The sequence below is a fragment of the Dermacentor variabilis genome, chromosome 8, assembly GCF_050947875.1.
Source record: "Dermacentor variabilis isolate Ectoservices chromosome 8, ASM5094787v1, whole genome shotgun sequence".
Lineage (NCBI taxonomy): Eukaryota > Metazoa > Arthropoda > Arachnida > Ixodida > Ixodidae > Dermacentor > Dermacentor variabilis.
Genome location: NC_134575.1, coordinates 134,223,053 through 134,239,923, shown reverse-complemented (window position 1 = coordinate 134,239,923; position 16,871 = coordinate 134,223,053). Strand labels below are relative to the sequence as shown.

The following is a 16,871-nucleotide window of genomic DNA, read 5'->3' as shown; positions in this document are numbered from 1 at the left end:
ACACTACACGCTCAGGTATAGGCATCGATTACAAAAACGTGCACTCTACGTCGCACAAGCGTTATTTCCTCATGTTGCTGTCACGTGTGCCTTGAAGATGTGTTCTGGTTCATAGGCATGAAAAGTAGAAATAAAAATACGACCTAGAGATGAACTGGAACTTAAGGACTGTTACTGCACAAAACCCGAGGCTACGGAACGAATCGTCTCATAGTAGCTGAATTTTTATTCTGCAATGTTCAGCACGACCACGAAGACCGTTAACAGAACGGATGGCAAAAATATGTTTGTACATATCAATTATAATAGTATTAGTAATAACTACGTAATATAAGTATACATTTTAATATACACATAAGGGTTTTTCAGTGATTACTGTCTGGATTCTAAAAAGTGATTGTAGTACTCCAGGAACGCCGATTTTTTCATGTGTATTGTTCAAAGCCGCATTTGTGGTTTCTCTTGTATCAGAGCATCAGCGACATTGTAAGGATGGCCATTGCTCTACAATGGAAAGGTTTCAAGAGGATACCGACTGTTATTCGCAACGACCAAATTGATTTTCAATTGGCTCTTCTTTTTCTGAGGCGTAGCTACTCCTAGGTTGTTCTCCCCGTTGGCCTCTGAGTGAGTCTCGCTTGAAAAGAAACAACAAGAAAAAAATGACAACCATTCCACTCTGCGAAGATGGAAAGGCAGCGAAAGCTGACGACAGTCAAAGCTCTCAAACAAAAAGCAAAATGCTTTCGGCACGATTCCTTCTTCACAGAGGTATATGGTTCTCATATCTTGCTTTGCGAGTCCGGCGTCGTTGTTCGTACGGAGGTTCCCGCGCTCGCAATTGTTGCTTTAGTTTAGCATCGCGGGAACGTTCTTCGTCTGTGGTCGTTTCAGGCGCGCGCCATATACATTCTCGTTGTTTTTCCCTCCGGCGCTCCTCGTATGCATGTTGTTCTTCGGGTGTACGAACTATACGTGTCCGCCCCATCGATAACGCAGCTGGTTTAGCGCCGGTACCTGTCCCGCTTATTTCATTTTCATTTATTATACCCCTCAGGGCTAAGGGCATTACATAGAGGGAGTGGTAAGTACAAAAGAAAGAAGAAGACAAATACAGTTTGTTACATGAGTGCTTAAATGGCACCTGTATATGCGATATTAGCTAAGGCTTCACGGAACTGTTCATAATTAGTAAGGCCTACAACTTCAGCGGGAAGATGTTTCCAGACACGTGAGATTCTCGGCAGGAATGAATTTGAGAAATTTTTAACGTTGCATGACAAAATGTCGGCTTTGTTCTCATGATCAATGCGACGGTATACGTAAATTGGATGGGGAATGAGGTGATCTCATAGAGTATGATGATGGTACAACTGTGGAAGAGGGCAATACGAGACACTTTTCAACGAGATACCAGCGATGGGGGGCAAGCATTAGATTTCATGTTAGTTATACTCGCTGTGCGGTTGTAGTTAGCAAGAATAAAACGCACATAGTTATTTTGAGCCATCTCAAGGTGAGTGATTAGGTTTTAATGGGCAGGGTCCCATACGGGAGTCGCGTATTCGAATTTGGGTCGTATTAAAGTTTTATATAACAAATTTTTCCAATTAGTAGATACGTTGAAAAAGTTGCGACGTATTTAGCCTAGCACACGATTAGCGTTTTTAATTATGTTCTCAGTATGAAGAGACCAGCTAAGGTTAGGATGATGTAAACACCAAGATATTTATATAAAGAAACTGATTCCAACCACATGTTGTCAATGTAGTGCTACGGTATGGTAGATGGTTTCCCTGACACACGCATGACTTTGTATTTGCTAATATCGAGCTCTATTAACCATTCATTGCACCATTTCCCTATAGTGGTAGGGTCCAACTGAAATAATTCAATATCGTTAGCATTGGCAATTTCTCTGAAAATGACGCAGTCATCAGTGAACAGCTGGATGTGGGAGTTGAAAGCGAGGGAGGATCAACAATGCAAAGTAGGCACAACAGGGGTCTAAGAACGGAACCCTGTGGAACACCTGAACGGACCTCTGTAAAACCGGAGTTATGCCGTTAGCACAAACAAATGCGAGTGGTTGAGAAGAAAACACTAAATCCATTTCAAAAGGTTACAGTCAATGTTAAGTGGCTTCAGTGTGTGAAGCAATAGTTTGTGACACACCTTGTCGAATGCTTTTGAAAAATCTAAGAATATACAAGCAGTTAGTGATGACTGGTCAAGAATATGGTGTAGTGCATGTGTAAACAATATTACTACACAGTAGTATTGCGATACTGCTGCGATAACGCTGACGTCACGCAAAGGTTCACGGCGAGCGTTCTAATCTGTTCCGCATTTTGACATCTGAGCCGCCGCACTTCATCCGCATGGGTCTGTTCAACATCATCATCATCAGCTTGCCTAATGTCCACTGCAGGACGAAGGCCTCTCCCTGCGATCTCCAATCACCCCTGTCCTGCGCCAACCAATTTCAAGTAGCGCCCGCGAATTTCCTAATTTCATCGCTCCACCTAGTCTTCTGCCGTGGTCGACTGCGTTTGCCTTCTCTGGGTACTCATTCTCTAGCCCTAATGGTCCAAGGGTTATCTAACCGGAGCATTACATGACCTGCCCAGCTCCATTTTTTCCTTGATGTCAATTAGAATATCGTCTATACCCGTTTGCTCTCTGATACAAACCGCTCTCCTTTTGTCTCTTAACGTTATGCCTAGTGATCTTCCCTTAACTTGTTCTCAAGCTTCAATGTTAGTCTCCAAGCATCTGCCCCATATGTCAGCACTGGTAAAATGCACTCGTTGTACACCTTTCTTTTCAATGATCATGGTAAGCTTCTAGTCAGGAGCTGACAATGTCTGCCGTATGCGACCCAACCCATTTTTATTCTTCTATGAATTTACTTCTCATGATCATGCTTACCTAAGATTAATTGACCTCGGTAAACATACTCCTTCACAGACTCTAGAGGCTGACTGGTGATCTTGATCTATTGTTCCCTTGCCCGGCTATTCATAATTATCTTTGTCTTCTGCATACTGATATTCCACCCCACTCTTACGCTTTCAGTGTTAAGGTCCTCAATCATTTGTTGTAACTCGTCTGCATTGTTGCTGAATCGAACAATGTCATCGGCAAACCGAAAGTTGCTGAGATATTCACCGTCAATCTTTACTCCTAAGCCTTCCCAGTTTATTAGCTTGAACACTTCTTTCAAGCAGGCAGTGAATAGCACAGCAGAGATTGTGTCTTCCTGTCTGACCCCTTTCTTTATAGGTGTATTCCTGCTTTTCTTGTGTAGAATTAGGATGGCTGTAGAGCCTCTGTAGATATTTTACAATGTATTTACGTAAGCGCTCTGTATTCTTTGAAAACGTAATGCCTCTATGACTGCTGGTATCTCTTGTGAATGAAATGCCTTTTCGTAATATACGAAAGCCATATAGAGAGGCTTATTGTACTCAGCGGATTTCTCAATAGCCTAATTAATGACATGGATGTGATCCATTGTAGAGTGTCCCTTCCTGAAGCCAGCCTGTTCCCCTTGGTTCACTAAAGTCCAATGTTGCCCTTATTTTATTGGAGATTATTTTGGTAAATATTTTATATAATACTGGGAGTAAGCGAATGGACCCATAATTTTTTAACTCTTTAGCGTCACCCTTTTTGTGGGCTAGTATTATGTTTTCATTCTTCCAGTTTTCTGGGACCCTTCCATTCCATAGACACTTCGTATAAACAGCCGCCAGTTTTCCAAGCATTAGGTCTCCTCCATCTTTGAATAAGTTCACTGTTATTCCATCTTCTCCTGCCGCTCTTCCTCATTTCATGTCTTGCAAGGCCCTTCTGGCCTCATCGCTAGGTAAAGGAGGAGTTTTGGTATCATGTTCTTTACTGTTTCTAATGGAGGTATCCTGACTGCTGTGGGTACTGTACAGGTGAGTATAGAATTGTTCCGCTTCTTGTACTATATCTTCGAGATTGCTGATATTACCCTGCTTATCTTTCAGTGCATACATCTTGGTTTGTTCTACTCCAAGTTTTTTTCTCACAAGTTGCAGGCTACATCCCTTTTTAAGTCTTTTTCAGTCTCTCTCACGTTTCAGTTTCGAACATCATTTATTTTCACCTTGTTAATTATTTTTGACAGTTCCCCGAATTCTATTTTATCTGTGGAATTGGACATTTTCATTCTTCGTTATTTCGTTAATAGGTCTTTTGTTACCTGGGAGAGCTTGCCTACTGGTTGCCTTGTTCCCTTGCCTCCCACTTCAATGGCTGCCTCTGAAACCAGCCTGGTTACTGTTTCATTCATTATCTCTTTGTAATCTTCATCTCTCTGTCCTAAGGCTGCATATGTTTGCAAATACCAGCCGGAATTTGTCTGCTTTTACCCTTACTGCCTCTAAGTTGACCTGTTTCTTTTTGACCAATTTTACTCTCTCTCTGTTCAAATTGAGGTGAATCCTAACCTTCACTAGCCTATAATCACTGCATTTTACCCTACCTATCACTTCTACATCCTGCACTATGCTGGCCAGGATCGGCAGAAAGTATGAAATCAATTTCATTTCTTGTTTCACTATTAGGACTTTTCCAGGTGCACTTTCTGTTGCTACACTTCCTGAAAAAGCTGTTCATTATTCGATGCTTATTCTTTTCTGCGGATTCTACCAGCACTTCTCCTCTAGCGTTCCTAGAATCGACGCCGTAGTTGCCAATTGCTTGTTCACCAGCCTGCTTTTTCCCCAGTTTTGCATTTAAGTCGTCCATTACAACAGCATACTGAGTTTGCACTTGTCTCATCGCTAATTCAACGTCTTCATAAAATTTATCTACTTCCTCATTATCATCATTGGACGTTGGAGCGTAGGCTTGCACTACCTTTGATCTATGCCTCTTATTAAGAGGAAGCTTTAGCTCGGGTGCGCCTATGTAAATACATGTAAAAAGAAAATTCGTTTTTCTCGTCAACCACTGAACCAAATTTGACGACGTTTGTTGCATTTAAAAGAAACCTTAAAGTCTAATGACTGTTGGTTTCGGATTTTTCATTTAGGTCGTCAATTTTTTGTTAAAAATTGGCAGAAGTGGAGAATTTTGAGAAAACGAAACTATCAAGTTTACAACCCTGTAACTTAGGTATGAAAAAAGATACCACAATTCTGTGAATTGCATCTAATAGTACATCTAAAGTGGACAATATTGGTATGTCAAACAGGAATATAAAAAAATGTGCTATTTGGTAAATACAGCGTTTGCAGAACCATTGTAAACAACGTAACAAATTCACGTAAAATATAAAATGACATGTTGAATTTGTCCGCTTTGAATGATCTAATGGATACCGTTTACAGAACTGCGATATCTTCTTTTGATGCAAAGCTAATAAATTGCAAACTTCGTGCTTCTATTTTTGCAAACTTCCGAATTTTTGAAAATTTTTGTAACAAGCTTCAGGCCCTCGATCCAAATTCCGCTTCCAATAGTCACTATAATTTACCTTTCTCTGTCAAATGCAAAAAAAACTTCATCAATATTGGCCCAGGGATCTTATAAGAAAAACGTTCTTGTGTCTTACATGTATTTGAGTAGGCCGCGTCGGAGTTGGGCCCGAGCTAAAGATTCCTAAGTTTGATTACGACTACAGTTACCCTCTCATTAATGCTGTAGAATTCGGGAATGTTGCCCGCTATATCCTAAAGGATTAGGGATCCTACCCTATAGACCTCTTTAGCCGTGGATATGGCCGTTATTCAGCAATGTACAAGCTTCACCCGTTCTTCTAATCTCACTAAGGTCGATGATATCCAAAACAATGTCTGATAGTTCTCAAAAACTCCTGCTAAGCTAGTCTCACTCGACAGAGTTCGGCAATTGAAGGCGGACAGGGTCAGTTTCCATTGGCGGCCTGTCCGGACCAAGAGATTCTTAGCGGCCTCTGCTGCATTACAGGTCTGACCGACGCCTTGGTCAGCTGTTCCGCAGCTGCTGGAGACTCAGGGCCATGGGATTATTGAAGGTGTCATTTGGGAGGTACTGACCGAATACTGCACCAGGGAGGCTAATTCCTGTTATGGTGAGGGAGTGTCATTGTTGAAGCTTAGTGGGCCTTCCTGATTTGTTGCACCTGGATTACTATAGCTCCACTCGCTCTCGGCAGCTTTTGCCGGTGTCAGGCGTCACTCCAAGTTTGGCGATGTAGTGCAATGGAGGAGGTGAATTTCAAGCTCACCCTCGTCAAAAATCGCGAAGTCCATTTCTCTTGGCGGACGCAGAAAAAACTACGGAAAGTCAGTCATATACAGCTTTCGCATTAATAGGTGGTTTTAAGATTGAGAAATATTGCACCAGTTTCTCCTTAGAACATCATTCGTCAAAAGTTCTAAATGTAACAAAGTTGACAGGGCAATATACATTCACGAGTGAAGCAGGCTCAAACTTTTTCTGGAGTGATCTCCTTTATGCCTTATATAAAAATATGCTCTGCGGTGTAATGGATGTTTCATAAAACTCAGTCAGACAATTTGTATGAACACGCATAATAAGCTACAAGCAGGCCGCGCTGCGGATAAGCAGTGCCGTCTGCATATCATGCACCCTGTGAATACGGCCACATCGGGCCGTCATTTTAACGAGAAAGAAATGTTCGCTTAGTGTTTTGAAGTTTTCTATATACACTTCCCGATGTGCCCATGGAATAAAACGTGTCAGGAAACGCATCTCATATCTATTTCAAGCAAGCAGGCTAACTTAGTTGCCAGTGTATTTGGGTCTCTTTGGCCTGAAAAAATACCCCTTTTTCGTTTTTAACATAACATCCCTCTTCATACGTATGCGTATGAAGAGGGAATTTAGCCAATATCATTCTTTTTGAGATAATAGGCTAAATTGTTACTGAAGGGTAATGACCTAACACAAACCTCGTGTTTTTCAGGCATATTTTTCTGTCGAGGACGTGCCTGGATTCATTTCAATTTCCAACTTAAGCAGATATAATGAAGAGGATTACCAAGAGGTGAGAAGGTTTCCAGGACGCGTCCTGGTCATGGCGTCCACCTCTGGAACAACCGGTCAATCCAAAATTGTTCAAGTCACAGAGGAGCGATTCCTTCGAAAAGTCTGCGGAATGGAGTAAGTATAACTCAAACGAGACCTCTGTAAATTTAAGCCTTTTGTCATTGCTACTCGTACGTGAAATTGAGCCGCTACCATAGTGTGCATTACGTATCGAAAATATGACTTGAGAATCGAAGGAGGCATCTCTCAATGGGAAATTCATATGTTAAATAGATTCTTATAAGAGCCGCACTGTTTTGTCGCGATGTTGAAAACATGGGGCGCCTGGCCATTTGGTCTAATTTTTCTGAATACGAGTTCCGGGAGCTCGCGCGCTTTCCGAAAGAACGCCTGCCTGGTTAGGTTCGTTCGGACGAGCTCATCTTTCTGCTTCAGCCACCCATGTACGCACTTGTCGTCGACGCCGCTGTTGCGGTCGGCTGCCCGCTTGCCGTGCTCTTCGGCGTACACAACAAACTTGACCTTAAATGCAACGTGCTATGCCATCAAACACTTTCTCTTGATTGCGGACTTCCGTCAGCCGGAAGACGAGAAGACACAGCGGACAGCAAAACTAACCGCTCAAAGAAAACATCGAGTTGTTTGGAGTTGCATGGAGATCGGCGTTGCACGGAGGAGCCGGTCGTGGCCGTGCCGTGCACGTCAGAGATCGAGGCGCAGCTCGCGCCGTACATTAGGAGGCGCGAGAAAGTAACCGCGCAAGAATATTCACTGTTGTGTGCGCGTGGAATCAGCGCACCCAATGTGATTGCTTCACCGCTGGAACTCTTACTGCGATAGCAATTATATGGACACTCCAGCCGCATTTCTTTCATCGCTGTTGCCGTGAGCTTCCTCGTAAATTCCAAGGGCGAAAATATAGTTGCTGCGCGCCGTATGTTATATGTGGGAATGAAAGCGTGCGAGGGTGAGCCGGCGATCGCAGCTCAATCTCGCGCACGCAATGACGGAAAGCGGGGAGGAAGCGCGCCACCTTCTGTCGCGTGCAACGCTTCAGGAGGAGGGTATAAAAGCGGGCGCTGTATACTCCGGTCGCACGCGCCCTGCCGGGCCTCTGCATTTTCAAAACCATCTTCGACGGGCACAGAGTCCGCCGTGCGCTGTGTTTTCGTGGCGTACTTGGCGCGGATGCGATCGGCACACGAAGGTCAATTCGCTCGCTGTTGCTGCCGCGTTTCCTCACTGCAGCGTTTTGACAGCGAGTTTCCGCGGTGATCGAGTGAGATATGTTCGTGTTGGCTTGTGCGCGTGTGATATTATGCTTGTTAATTTAGTTAGTATGCCTATGTTTACGAGTTTATACGGTCGATAAAACTACTATCATTATTTCATACAGCTGTCCACTAATTTGCTAACGCAACTGATTCTTCGCCTTTCGGGCAAAGCTTCTACCCTTTTTTTTTCAAAATTTTTAGCTGTGAATTTGGAGGAGACGCGCATACAGGGGTCTGACTTTAACTCGAGGTTATACAGCAGCACGTGCACATCGATGGCAGTTCTCGAAGCCAACCTTGACAAAGTAACATAGGTGTCTTACGAAGTCGATCTTATAATTGAATAGGGCCCTAAGATAAAAAAATGATGCAGAAACTCCTCTGGGATTTAACTATATATATGAGTAAGCATTAAAGTAGCTTACGCCTCCCACACAAAGTCCATCTTGTGCTTGAATAAGGTGCTACGATAACAAAATCGCGCAGAAACTCCTCAAGGATTTGGCTAAATATACGGAAGCACTGAGCCACTTGTTCACCTCCATGCAGCCCAGTGTCATTATCCATTTTATGAAACTTGATCCGACTAGTGCAAACGACAACGCTGCAGCGACACGAGCTGCTGCGGAGGGCTACGCAAGGTGAATTGATTAAGCAAGCAAAGTATTGCAGGTGGAGCCGCCAGGTGCGCTGATGACGTTCCGATCATTATAAGCCCTTATCGCTCTTTAGCGCCTTATCCATCTGCGTCGAACCATTATCAACCGAGGCCAAACGTACTCCGGCGGTGGCTAGGTATGGCGCGGCTGCGCCGGTCTCCATCTTGAGAGCGATATGCGGCTGGTCAGTGCGGCAAGTGCTGATAGCTTCGTGGGGCTACTGAGGTTTCCCCGCTTATTTGACGTTGAAGCGAGAGACAGCACGAGGGTCGATTCGCTCGCTCCTGCGGGCCTATCTTGAAAGCGACTGTCTAACGTGATGGACGGAGGGAAGGGCGGGAGTTCTTCCTCCTTGTGTAGGCATAGAAACGCTTACTCATTGAAAATCCTACGTTACGTATGGTTCTGTCGGATTTTTCCATGTGTTAGTGCAGGATTCTTCCCTATACAAGGTGTTTTAGGTAATTTTAGCCAAATTCTAACATGTGCCCATTCACTTTTAAAACGACGCGACCAAGTGCATGTAGCTTACTATTGTATGTAGTAAGTCACACTAGATTTTGTATTCTTCTTAATTGCATAATGAGTTAAGATTATTAACGATCATCTGAAGTAACGAAGTCAGGGCGAAAATTCCGATTAGGAAGTTGTAGAGTGATTCCTGAAACGTCGGATTAAACAGTTTGTAACTTTCTATCTATTAAGTATTATTTCCTTGCCGCTTACTGCAGATGCCCGTGAAAAAAAAATCCCCTACGCATGCTCGCTTCTGCCCCGAGATTGCAGTGCTTCCAAGCGTTCCGCGTGCAAACGAACATAGGATTTCTAAAACATAGCTGCCGTGACAGGGCACAGACGCAGACGTTAGTTGTGTGATCGACACCAGCAGCCGTTACGGCTTGCGCTGCAATAATTGTTGCGCTGTTGCCTTTTAAACGGCAGCACACCCGACCAATCCTATGATCATTTGTAAGCGGAACCTTTCGGGGTGCTGCAATCACGACGCGCAAGCGGGCATCTCGCGTGGTATTTTTTGTAGTTCGCGGGCATCCGCACTATACGTGAAGATACGTTCTACCTAATAGATAGAAAGTTAGCAACTGTTTATTCCGACCTTTGGGAAACCACTATGCAACATTGTATTGAGAATTTTTTGCCTTTGTTGCTTGGTTGGTTAATTCATCTTGACTAATTATGCAATTAGGCACAAGGCAAAAGATATTGCGGCTTAGTCCATACAATAGTCAGCAACCTGCATTTCGTCGCGTCGTCTTGGAGTGCATCTGCATATCTTTAAATTCTGGCTATAGTTAGCTGAAACGCCGTGTATAAGTTTGATAAACTAGAATTGGTCTTTTCTATGAAGCCAACAAGGCATAGTGAACGATGTCGCCAAAATTCAATTATTCTGCAATATTTACATGTTGGCAAAGTTACGCAAATTAAAATAGCCTGAATTTCCTTTTGCCACTTCACTGCACAGCTCCTCAAAAACCAGGCGTGTTACGAGGGTTTGTACTTAACACTTAGGAGTGCTACTCCTTAAAGGGCCCCTCACCAGGTCTGGTAGTTTCTAGCTGACAACGGCGATGCATGCAATGCGATCGTGTCTGCCAAGTATTACGTGCCTACATGCCGCGTAAGAAGCTTAAATCTCATGTCAAACGCCACATGCGCTCCTCCTCGCGGTGCGCCACGCTCCCAGCCGGAGAGTCGTCGTCAATCCCACAAGTGCGCGTATACGTACAATTGAAGTGCTGTGACACTACTCATTCAAGGCAACATCAGTCACTCGTTTAATCTTCTGCTTCAATAGACGAAATAATGTTTAGAGAAGTGATAAATAATGCAAACCGAATGTCCGCGCAATTTTTCTTTATAAACATTTTTTCCGTGTTCCTACTTTCTTTTGTCCGTGTCTTTGTCATTTGTTTATTTCCTATTTCTTTTTTGCCAATTTTTCTCACATCTTCTCCTTTCATTCCCTCCTTCATTCCCACCGAGAGGCGCTGTGCCCCTCTCGGTGGCAGTTGTCAGCTTGCTCCATCCCTGTTTCCCTTATGTGTTGGTTTCCATATCTAATAATAATAATAATAATAATAATAATAAAATAATAATAATAATAATAATAATAATAATAATAATAATAATAATAATAATAATAATGTAGCTAGCGAGATGTACTTCCGTTTCGCCTGCTTGTTCCATGTCATGTCAGTTCCAAACATGTCATATTCTACCGTCTACCGGCGCCGCTATCATGCGCGTTCATCCTCTCGCCTCTGCCTCAGGGTCTGTGATTGTGGCGCTGACTTATACCACTAATCGGGTGTTCTCGTGCAGGGCGCGTTCAATCGTCCACTGCGCGGAACAATACAAACGCAACAGCTCGCGTGCGATACCGTCTCCGTAAGTGCGCAAGAACGCGAGAGAGAGAGAGAGACAGAAAGAAGGCAGGACCCGCGACGCACTCGTCACGCGGTCTTCGGGCTCCGCTGTTGGAGATCGCAGGGAAGGAATTTCGCTTTCGGAAGCTCGACGGGGCAAGTGGAGACAGAGTCTGTGTTGTCGATGACGCTCGTGTCCTGAAATCATGCGTTTGCGGCGCTTTAGATATATCTACCTATGCTATGAATGAGCTAGTGTAAAAAAATATATCGTAGCAGAAAATTCTTTAGAGGGCACTTCCAGCGTATGACCGATATTTGATATTCGGCTTCGTGAGGGGCCCTTTAGGAACAAAAGCACGCAAAGAAATTGTTTATCAACACACCGTAGTCAACGAATGCACACATTGGTACCCCATCTGTCAAGCTTGTCTCGGTTCATACAGCCAATATGGCGACGGAATACTAAAGAGAATTGCAGGAGCCCATGCTGACTTCATGTGACCGCCTTCGTCTCAAAAATATTACTTCACTTAGTATGAATTCGTGCTTCTTTTTTATTTCTCGTTTGCCATGGCATACCAATATTTGCATCTGTCATCACTTACCAGTTCAAAATTCGGTAATAAAATGCTTCATTACACACAACGCAAACTACCAAACTATGCATACAAAAATAAAATGGACGTTGAAACACTCAAAAAAAAAAATATGCCGCGCTAGTTTTCATTGAAAAAAAAAGTGTGCAGTGTGAACAAACGGCATAAATTAATGTTCTTCAAAGTACGTGCCTAAGTGTAACCGCAGTTTTTTCTTTAGTCTCTTCTTCATTATGTAGTAAATAATTCGAAATTCTTGTATGCAACCGGATCCTTAGTTCACAATGTGGGAAATCTTGTTTGCTGTACAACAACACAATGATGCACACGTTTCACTGGATACGTTCAGGTTGTTTTATTATGCATTCACCATGCTTCTTGCTTGCCTTGGAATAGAGGGTACGGACACTTTTCAAGTGAAGCAAATCTTCACTTTTTGCTTGGGTTCCTCCTGTTTTGTATGCGTTAATAAAACAAAAATTAAAAGATTAGAAACGAAGTTTTAAGTGAAAGCTAAGGCTCTCATGCTGCGAGCTACTCCATGTAAATGCGTATTGTGAGTCGCTATTCTACGAGTACACTCCTTGTGTACCAATGCATTATTTTCTTGCCTCCTGAAAAATTAAACAAGAGTTTGTTTAGCCAGGAAATGTGCAAGCAAGCTTGTTTTTCATCTACACCTTGGTGAAGTTTCTCGAAAATTTTATATGGTCTTTGAATGAATAAAAAAAGTAAAATATTTCCAGCTGAACTCTTAACGTCGTTCTTTCTCTTCTTATACTATAGGGGTAAGCATTGCGTGGTTTGGTGTAAGCCTTCAGGGCGATACGCAAAAAGAGGAAACTTGTTCTTTTCAACGTCATTAAACTTTTGTAGCTCCTGCTATAGTTATACCGTGGCACATATGATAAGCGTAACACATACTTTACTGCAAATAACAATGCAATGAGATTTCTTTATTCCAGCAACATAGTACCCTCAAATATTTTAGCCTGTAAAACAATATATTGTGTAATTAAATCTCTTCACAAAACGCCTATCTGTGCCCTAATACACCTCTGAAAAGTATTCCCAAAGATACGTTTTATAAAGTAGATTACACTAATAGTCGACACAAAGAATACCCTAAAACATTTATTTGTTAAGTGCGTCACTGTTCCCAGATATGCAGCAAAAAAAGCCCTTGTTTATTTCCGGCCCTTCCATATCAAACAATTATGAGTATGCCCTGTTCATTCTGATCGCACGCCCTAAACACAGTTGTCATACAATTCTTCACATACTTTTGAAATGAGAGCCGCCATAGGTTTTGGGTATTCGGCTATATTCTGGCAAAATATGCGCTGTGGTTATTCTGAATTTTCATCGTGTTAAGTTGAAAAAGACTGTGCAATGTTCGTCATAGATCCGTCAACAAGCGACGTTCGAAGGGACTTAGCGGCTAAAGCTTCGGGTGAAAGCGGACAAAGCACACGCATGCTATCATTGAGCTCGCTAGATGGGAGTATGTGGCTCCGACAGCGGGCGCTACCAAATGGCGGATGTGTATGTTGGGCGGTAGCGCCGAAGATGATGAAATGTAGATTGTGAGTTAATATCAGACACTTTTATCATATATTTGCACTGATTAGCACAGCCACGTAAATTCGGCTTCACAGAATTAGTATGCGGCGTGACCAGGAGTTACCATTTCCAGCATAAATGACAAAGTGACACTGATATCACTGTGAGCCTTGACAGGAGGCAAATATGTCAGTGTATTAACTTGTATTTCATGTATGAATCGTTTATTCGTTCGCAGAGCTACGGGCCTGTACAGCGCGGACGACGTCTGTCTGGCTTGCGAATACCTCAACATTTACCTGTCATTTTCCTTCAACTTCAAGTTCATATGCTGTGGTGTCCGCTTGGTGATCAGTGACAAGTATTGGTCGGTAGACGACTTTCTTTCTACGGCCAAAAATGAAAAGGTAACCACATGGCGTTAGGTTTGCAAGACACTTATTCTACAGGCTATTCGTATTTACTTAGTTGCTCTCTGGTGTCAGACATGAGTGCCCGACTATAGACATCCTACACCTGACTTAGTGCGTGTGAAAGTGCGGTATAGACTCATGTTTTCTCTCTCTCTCTCTCGCTTTCACTCCCGATTCCCCTCCCCACGTGTAGGGTAGCAAACTGAACTGTCTGGTTAACCTCCCTGCCTTTCCTTCTTCCCTTCTCTCTCTCTCTCTCTGTCCGGTGTCATACAGCAGCTACAGAAGAAAAGCCGGGGGTTCATCGCTCCTCTGGTGATCATTTGCGACGCTAATTTGATCAGAAATATATTTCATAACGATTAGTACGGGGTGATTATATGTTTTGTACGTTAAGGCATAAATTATGACGATTAGTTTGATGATTATAGTCACAGAAGTAATGATACAGAAAAAGAGTTGTGATAGGTCGCAGGGCCAAGTGTTTATTAAATAGCTTCACGATGCACGTTGGGTGATCTCCCCGCTCTCTCGCGCTTCCGTCAATCCACTGCGGCATCTGCCTGCGCTGCTTGCTAAAGCGTCGGGCTGTGGCGTTTGATGGACTGTTACAGCGTGACCACGAATGGGCACTCATCCAGTGACCCAAGTTCTCGCATGAAGCAGGTCAGAGACATAACACGAGGTGACTAACCTTCCGAATGAATTCCAATCGCATTAGGGTCTGGCTTTCTCAGTCCATTTGCGAAGGAGCGAATGTCGTGCGTATGCTACATTCATCTCTTAGTCACAAATGGAAGTCAAGAAAGCAATTTAAAAGAAAACTTGCCTCCGCGCACCACGTGACAATAGCGAAAGTGAGCGATGACACAATGACAGGATGACAGTAGCATCGATTACAGGAACGCTGGCACGCACTGGTAGCTTAAATGAATGTGAGGACTTCGGTGCGATGTGAAATATTTGGAACATTTTTTTACCATTGTCTGCCAAATTATTTCGAGTACTGATGCAATAATAGTCTCGTACTGCAGCTCGATTCTCCCTGGCGATGCTTTAACTTCGACGCAGCATTATTGAAAGCATTACTAAAAATTCCACAACTATCAAGAAAATACACACAGCCGTCATTGCACTAAGATAAAGACAATATATATGCGCCACAAACGGCAACGATTAAATTGTAACGTTTTAGCAATTTTGGCTCCACACAAGAAAAGCGAGGCACAATGCTGTAACAATGTATCTGATTTCATCAGCACAGACTCCGAAGACTTGCTGCATCTCGCACGTAGTTCATATTGTGTTCTCATATTGCAGAGGCTTCAAACAATGCCAATGCAACCATAAGTCATGAAACATTGCTTGCAGAAATGGTAAAAAACTTGATGAATTGCTGATAGTGTTCTACAGAGTATTGAAAATCTAAGTTAAAATATAATCAAAGAAGAACTTGTCTGTCATGTAAAGAGAGAGGCTAGCTGTAAAAAATATGTAGCAAAGATCGCCATGATCTCATTATTAAAGTAGTAGACGAGTCGTAGTAATAAAACGTACGCACGCTTCTACGGATTTGATAGAAAATAAACAGGGGTGGCTTCTAGCGGAGAAATAACAAACGCGAAGAGATTGCGTAGTAACTGAGTAAAGAAAGCAAGCACTCTTACCTCGCGAAACATTCCAATGTGTTATGCAAGGCTTTCTTTCTTCAGAAAAAAAAGTCAGTTCATGACAATATCAGACAACAATACAAATGCTCAACGTAAGTATTCACTGCATGGATCCAAGACTCACTCAAGAGTCTAGAGTGCTAACGCTTGGGCGTAAGGAATAACAAGATATCCCCCAATCTGTAGATCCGAGTCACTCTGTGGCCAGCTCATTAAGTTTTAGGGAAGTAGACTTCTGGTTGTAGAATAAACGACGCTCTAGACCCAAACAAGCTCGAGGATCCCAAATTCATCTTCTTACTTCCTCGCACTCCTTTCCACGCATCTTCTATTCGACTACCGCTGACCGTCTCTCTCACTAACGGCGCAATCATTTATAAGGTTAAGCGTGTGCCAACTCAAGTGCGAGCTAGTTCCCCGGGGAGCATTCTGGCGAATTACAGGAATGCAAGAATGTCCGCGGGCCATAACTTTAAAACGAAGGTTTCTTTCCCTTTTCCTCCGACTGTCCCACTGCTGCTGCAGCCGTCGTTGCTGCTGTCATCGTCATCCTCGTCTGACACACTGCATCGAGGGGCGTTGCAAAGCGTGTGTATACATGGCAGAAGTGCGGCACAGAGCAAAGGCGACGCGAGAAACTTGTTTGGATGTTTGCACCGCGTCGAATGTGCACACTGTCCTCTGTAGCTCCCTGTATCTCTGGCACATTAGCCTCTTGACGGCTAGAATTACCCGTGACTCCCCGCAAAAGCATTAACGAAATCGCAGCCCTTACATTTCGACTAGCATGTAAATACAGACGGATGCTATACAGAATAGTAGAGAGGAGCAGTGAGAGAAGGCAGAGAATGGGCAGAACTAACATAGTCGCGAAACCAGTGAATAACAGTTTTGCGGCTCTTTACTCGCAGTTCCCATACAGTGAGCGGGGGGGGGGGAGGGGAGTAGGTGGAAGATCACGTGCGAAGGCGAGCAGCGGTTGTGGGCAGACGGCATAAATTTAAGCTCAAGGTATGGTGCATTACGTTGATATTTTTAAAGATAAATTCCGTGCAAATTTGTCAAGCGGACAACTTACGCAGGACATGCGAAATCTAAGCGCTTTAAAGCGCACCCTAGGGTACTGGGGACACTACAGGAGCAGTCACACGTCAAATCAAAACTTATATGCCCTTCTCAAACTTCTCAAATGAAAACTCTGTAGCTTTGCGGCTAGGACATTGCCCGAGGTCGCGGGTTTGATCCCGGCCGCGGCATTACGATTGGGGCGAAATAAA

General features: G+C 43.4%; 1 protein-coding gene across 1 annotated transcript in view; it reads left to right on the top strand.

The window, feature by feature from the left end:
• Positions 1-16,871, top strand: part of LOC142591289 (luciferin 4-monooxygenase-like) — a 73,549-nt gene that overhangs the window by 20,750 nt on the left and 35,928 nt on the right. Inside the window, exons 4-5 of the mRNA XM_075703618.1 lie at positions 6,947-7,143; positions 13,750-13,918. Of these exons, the coding sequence (XP_075559733.1) occupies positions 6,947-7,143; positions 13,750-13,918 (366 nt within the window). The remainder of the gene's footprint in view (positions 1-6,946; positions 7,144-13,749; positions 13,919-16,871) is intronic.